We start from the raw sequence: 7,117 nt of genomic DNA, 5'->3' as shown, positions 1-7,117 counted from the left end.
TTGTTTTCATATGTTATATATATATATATATATATATATATATATATATATATGCAGTGTATATGTACACACACACCATCACCAAAGTGTTTAATGTGGTGTAACCATTAGTAGAAAGTAATATTAATTTCTTGGTTATATAATATAATGACCACACCTTTAGGCATGTGCTTTTTGTAAATTACATTTAGTTGTACATTTAGTTTATTTATATATATAGTTAGTATATATATATATATATATATATATTTAGTGTTTGATATATTGACTAATCATAAGTGGAAAGTAAATGATTCCTTACACCTTCAAAACATGTAATTGTACTCCCTTTTTTTCAAAAAACCTTTAAAAAATTTTAAAGGTAAGTTTTTTCTAGCTATCTAGCTGTGACAGCCTGAAACAACCTTGCTATGTCATAAAGTGGCAAAGAAAAAGAAACTTTCTGACCTTGTTTATAGGTGGAAATGCCCCCCTATGTTCCTGACAGGCTCTAACATTAAACCTATACGTAACCCTAACATTATTTAGCTTGTTTTCTTTTTATGAACTAGTGCAAATGGTATCTCTGCATATTTAGTGCCTCCTTTATTCTTTTGCTTTACCCAGAGCTATTCGTTTTTACAGTATGTAAAACGGCTCATTACAGAGTCATTTGCTGATAGTGCATTTTAGTGCCTTGGGAATCTGGCATACCCACTAGTGCAGTAGTAAGATTGAGGCGTATTTGCGTGTACTCCGCATGAGTGTAAAGTTTTAGAAGAGTTTAGAGAATGTTAACCCTGTATGTCTCATTTGTAGAGGGTTCAGGCTGCTCTGCAAGCTGTCAATGCAATGCATTCTGGGAATATGACTCTCTCTGGGACTGCGACAGCCAGTGATGGTGGAATGATGCCCGGACAGAGTCCTGTGCTTCGTTTAATCGTAGAGAATCTCTACTACCCAGTGTCTCTAGAAGTGCTACACCAGGTAAAACTACACTATACAGAAATGTTATGATTCTTTCATATAACGCTTGTCATTGATCTCAAATAGGTCTGGAAATTGGGCCTGATTCCTGATTCAATTCTGATTCAAACGCCTTTGATTCAATTTTTACTTGATACCAACTTTCATTTTGATATTTGGGAATATTTTTTATTACAATATCAGCATGCTTTTTAAATTACCTTTGCACTTGATCGGTATATCAAGTAATATAATGACACGCAGAGAAAAAAAGCCAGTCCTTTTTTGCTTTCCGCAATATATCAAGCAGGATATTTCCGTTGTAGTCTCAAATACTTGTTACCTTATTTGTTTGCTTGCACTGTTTTCACTGTTTACCATGTACACTTCCTGCTTTATCACCTAGTGATCTTGTAAAACTACAAGGTCAAAGTGGCTCAAAATGCTTGTGTTCAGAGGTTTCATGTAACCCAGTCGTGTGGAACGCAAAAGTGTTGGAAACCAGCATCTTAAACCAGCCTGAGGTTGTTTACTGGTTTCAGCGGGATAAAAGGCTGGTTTCCACTGGAGACTGGTCTAGTTTATTGGTTTTTATTGGGATTCTGGCCACTTATCAGTCGGCTGACCATCTAAACCAGTTCAAAACCACCTTGGTCAGGTTGGGTGACCAGCTAGACTAAAGAAGAGCAAACCACCTTGGGCTGGTTTAAACTAGACGCTCTTACATGTCTGTTTTTAATGTTCTTGTCTTCTCCTTAATTTAGATCTTCTCAAAATTTGGAACGGTCCTGAAGATCATTACCTTCACCAAGAACAACCAGTTCCAGGCCTTGCTTCAGTATGCAGATCCAATGAATGCACATCACGCCAAAATGGTCAGTACTGAAATATAACCCACAAAATGCTCTTGTTATCTCATTGGTGGGATGAATTGGTTTGGCAACCAGCTTTAGTTCACGCTAGTTTTATTTCCTCAGGCTGTCTGTGGAGACAGATGGTTTATCTGTGGTCAGCTCTGCTTCCTAATCGCTCGGCCGCGCCGTATAATCAAAGCTTCACCATCAATCACGAGGCTGCTCACACCTGTCCTCCATCACCTCATTTTTGGTGCTCTCTGGTATTTTTTGGTGCAGAGCCGAAAATTTGTCAAGCAACAGGAAGACGGCAGGAAAACCAGCTCCCAGTAGACCGCACAAATCAAACCGCCCCTGTAATTAATATGTCACCGTTGAGGTTATCTAATGAATGCCAATGCAGCTCACCAGGGGAAAAAGAGCTAGCAAGTAATTACTCCTCTGGTCTGAGGGTGTTATCTATTGTGCGGCTGCCATGTTGCATTGCCTCCTTGCACAAAGAGAGTATTTGTTAGTGTAACAGGAGGGGTGGGGACAGGGGTCTTTTTTTAAATGGGCGATGAAGCCCCCCTTCCTCGTTTAAAATTGCTGCAAAAAAGGAACAGTTGTTCACAAATTTGCCTTACTTTCTCAGCATATTTGGCTGGAAAAGCACAATTGATTATCAATTGCAGAAATGTAACACTAAGTACATTTTTACATTACATGAAAATTACGTACAATCGCGTTCAAAAGTTTAATTACTGGATAGCTTTATTCAGCAAAGATGCATTACATTGATCAAAGGTGAAAGTAAAGACATGTTACAAAATATTTTTATTTCAAATAAATGATGTTCATCAACAGTGCTGGATAGTAACTGATTGCATGTAATCTGGATTACATAATCAGGTTCCAAAAATTAAGTATCGGTAATTAGGTTAGATTACATTTTAAAATATTTGTAATCAGACTACTTACATGATTACATATTATTCACATGGCCACATGACATTAAGGGTAAACTGATATAATATTTCAAGTGTTTTATTTTGATTGTTGTAATTTTGAAAATATTTATTTTAACTTGACATTTTTCAATTAATTATTAGCTTTTCGTTAAATTCACAAAGCCTCTGCTGTTGCTTTACAAACCCCAGTTTGGGAAACTTTGACATAATATAATGTGTAATGCACTTCATGATGTTAATAACAGCAAATGGAATATATTTTCCTTCTTTTTGTATTTTTATGTCAATATGATACAAGATTATCCTTTTTAAATCAATGTGATAAATGAGTTAGGTCAAAAGTAATCAAAAAGTAGTCTGATTATATAAAATGTGTAATGATTACGTTACTAACTACAATTTTTGTCATGTAATTTGGAATCAGTAACGAACTACAATTTGTAAGTAATCTACCCAAAACTGTTCATCAAAAAAAAGGTGTATCACAGTTTCTAGAAAAATATGAAGCAGCACAACTGTTTTCAGCATTGATAATAATCAGAAATGTTTCTTGAGCAGAAAATCAGCATATTAGAATGATTTCTGGAGGATCATGTTGACACCAAAGACTGGAGTAATGATGCATCACAGCAATAAATTACATTTTACAATATATTTACATAGAAAACAGTATTTAAACTGTAAAAAAAAATACAGTTTTTACTGTATTTTTGATCAGACAAAAGAGCTTTGATGAGCTTAAGGGGCTTATTTCAAAAACTCTAACCAGCCTCAGATTTGTGAAGGGTAGTCTATATATTTCTGCTATAATGGTCGGGTGTTGAATTGCAGTTGCTAAGGTGTTCTGAGTGTTTTCCAGCATGTTGCTATGTGGTTTCTAGGGTGGTTGGAGTGGGGTGGTTGCTTATCAGCCCAAAAGATTCAAAAGAGCCCACCCTCGAGTCCTTACGATAATCTAAAGTGTAGATTTGGCATTAAATATAAGACAATGAGATCATTTTATCATCCAACAGTCAGAATTTGTTCATCTGATTGCTTAAAGCCAACAGCACAGGCTTCTGCAGACCAACTCTTTATTCTTCCCTGCCGTTGCTCAGGCCACTGTCAGGATTAGATGTGATTTGCATTTGTCATCAGGGTTTAGTTAAATGAACTGGCTCCATGGGAGAAGTTATTTCACATCGCCTCCGCCCTGCCAAACCTGCTTCAGGCCTACACAGACAATTCAATAATGAAAATGTCGCACTGGATTAAGAGGCAAACTCTGTCATGTTGAGTGGAGATCTTGTTTTCTTATCTAAGGTTCATATATCCAAAATGGCCATAACGAGATGGAGATTATGGGTAAACTGACCAGAGAAAGCTATTTTTGTCACTGTAATGGCTGATACTCAGTGCCAATACAGGGAAAGATTACTTTTTTAAATGAAAACGATCTCTTTTCTTGCAAATGTATTTTGAGGTTGAGTTTATATTGATTCGTTTTCCCTGCACATGTTGCTTTTCATTCCGTTTGGTTTTGCACATTGACCTCCCCGTTTCTCAGGAACCAATAAAAGGGCTCAGTGGAGATACAAACCTTGTGACTGCGGCTTCCTCTAGATCTGTTTTAGGAGTTTGGTTGTCGCTTGCTTTAAGATATTGATTAACAGATAGAAAAACTGAGAGGAGATGCTCAGGCTCCATTAATCCCTGATGTAATGAAGTAGAGCAGGTGTAATCAATGAGAATGTGCCGGAACAGTCCAATGTCCTGGGATCAGAAAGACAAACACGCTTCGGCTGTCTGCGTGACTGCATAGATCACATGCAACGCTGGGTGAATCTAATGAGAAAATAAAAATATTTTCATTATAGACCGTATCAGTACATGTGAATTCTAGAGGAAAAATGTGCAAAACATTTAATTGTTCTAAAATAGGCTTGTTTGTATTTAAGCAAACTATAATTTCTTTGTGAGAGATTGCATTTTAATGTTTTATGTCTGTGTCAGGCTTTGGATGGGCAGAACATCTACAACGGCTGCTGCACTCTGCGTGTTGAATTCTCCAAGCTGACCAGTCTGAATGTGAAATACAACAACGACAAGAGCAGGGACTTCACACGTCTAGACCTACCCTCAGGGGACGGGCAGCCCACGCTGGACCCCAGCATGCAGACCGCTTTTGGTAGGACACATACACATACATACAGAAATATATGGGCGAGTGTTTGATTAGGGGAACCTTTGTCTCCTATTGATGATTTGAAACATATATATATTGTTCTAGTTTTAAAGAATAGATTTTATCAGCTTTAGATTTTTTATTTTTATATATTTTAAATACTTTTGGTGAAATTAAATTGAAAGAATTTTCCAGAATTTATATATAATATATTTATGATGTTAAAATCAGGAAAATTCTACATTAAGTTTTTTCATCATATGTTGCAGTTATATTTTTAATAATTATATTTAATAAAATAATAATAGCAATAGTCATTTTCCTCAAAACTGCTGTCATGACCACTCAACGTTTTCTCCAAAAACTGAAATATGTTATTACCATCACACATCATTACCGTCACACACAATAGCAAAAATTCACAGCATCCCACATAATACCAAAATTCACTTGCTCAAGGCCACATGATCAGATTCAGGACATGTGATAAATATTTTGACACATGAAATATGGTGTAAAGACATTTGAAGATATTTGAATTTAATATTTAAAATAAGTAAAAATACTTTCAATACCAAATATCTGTTTGTCAAATGTTGCACTAATTGGAGAATCTTCTCCAAGGAAGTTTTGTGGTGTCAGCATGTGTGTTGAAGCTGGTAGCGTATTAGATAAAAGAGACAACTTGTACCCAGATACAGACACTCACACACACACACACACACACACACACACACCATCTGCTTTAGTCTGTGCTTTTCCTTTAGCTCTGAGAAAGTTCTTGTCCCAAGCTAGAGGATGTCAGATTTAGGATGCTGCTTAAATGTCAATTTGGATCTTTGGTATGAATTCGGTATCAATTTTTGTTGAAAAATTTCCACTTTGATTATAGATTTGTCACCACACACACACACACACACACACACACACACACACACACACACCATCTGCTTTAGTCTGTGCTTTTCCTTTAGCTCTGAGAAAGTTCTTGTCCCAAGCTAGAGGATGTCAGATTTAGGATGCTGCTTAAATGTCAATTTGGATCTTTGGTATGAATTCGGTATCAATTTTTGTTGAAAAATTTCCACTTTGATTATAGATTTGTCACCAGATCATTTCAGGTTTATTCTGGGTTAAAAACATCTTAAAGGAACAGTTCACCCAAAATGAAAATTTCCTGAAAATGTACTCCCCCTACGCTATTCAGGATATAGATGAGTTTGTTTCTTCATCAGATTTGGAGAAATGTAGCATTCCATCACTTGCTCACCAAAAGATCCTCTGCAGTGAATAGGTGCCGTCAGAATGAGAGTCCAAACAGCTGATAAAAACATCACGATAATCCACAAGTAATTCACACCACTCCAGTCCATCAGTTAATGTCTTGTGAAGTGAAAATCTGTGTTTGTAAGAAACAAATCCACCATTAAGAAATTTTTTTTTTACTTCAAGCTATTGTTTCTGGCTAAAATACGAGTCCTTTATCCACAATACTGGTTTTTCTAGTGAAAATATGTCTTATCTGAATCAGGAGAGAAATATGCCCAGATGGAAGCACTGTTTATAAGTGAAAATTGTCCAAAATGGTTCTGAACAAATATGCAGGTGGATTTTGATGTGGGTGACAACAGAGGATGGGCTTTTTTACTGAAAGAGTTATTATGGATTGTGGACTAGTATTTTAGCCAGAAGTGACAGTTTTATGTTAAAACGCTTTAATGTAGAGAGTAAAACATCTCATACCTCTCAACACCCTACCTCTGTTCCCACTACTGAACTTCTCTCTTTATGCCATGCTCATAGCTTCTCTAATTTTGTCCCCACAGAGGTTGATGAGAGAATCAGGCTGTCTAATTCCTCTACTAGTCTTCTTGATCCTGCACCTACCACTTTACTGAAGAACTGCTTGCCTGCTTTGTCACTACCCATCACTCATTCTCCCAGTTACAGGCCTTCTTAACAGCACACAACCTCTACGAGCCATTCCAGTCTGACTTTCATCCATTACACAGTACTGAAACTTAACGATCTTCTCTTAGCTTCTGATTCTGGTGCTCTCAGCACTCTCCTTCTGTTAGACCTCAGCTCAGCTTTTGACACTGTTTGTCATGAGATACTCCTCTCACGGCTTTCAGCAATTGGAATTACTGGCACAGCCCTTGAATGGTTTTCCTCCTATTTGACCGGGAGGCAACAATTTGTTA

General features: G+C 36.8%; 1 protein-coding gene across 3 annotated transcripts in view; it reads left to right on the top strand.

Moving 5' to 3' along the window:
• Nucleotides 1-7,117, top strand: part of LOC107744247 (polypyrimidine tract-binding protein 3-like) — a 73,624-nt gene that overhangs the window by 52,108 nt on the left and 14,399 nt on the right. For all 3 annotated transcript variants that reach the window (XM_016557778.1, XM_016557777.1, XM_016557776.1), the window contains 3 exons: nt 799-966; nt 1,710-1,820; nt 4,742-4,916. In XM_016557778.1, the coding sequence (XP_016413264.1) occupies nt 799-966; nt 1,710-1,820; nt 4,742-4,916 (454 nt within the window). The remainder of the gene's footprint in view (nt 1-798; nt 967-1,709; nt 1,821-4,741; nt 4,917-7,117) is intronic.

The sequence above is a fragment of the Sinocyclocheilus rhinocerous genome, unplaced genomic scaffold (assembly GCF_001515625.1).
Source record: "Sinocyclocheilus rhinocerous isolate Xijiao unplaced genomic scaffold, SAMN03320098_v1.1 scaffold317, whole genome shotgun sequence".
Lineage (NCBI taxonomy): Eukaryota > Metazoa > Chordata > Actinopteri > Cypriniformes > Cyprinidae > Sinocyclocheilus > Sinocyclocheilus rhinocerous.
Note: the sequence above shows the minus strand (reverse complement) of the source record. Positions and strands in the feature narration are given on the sequence as shown.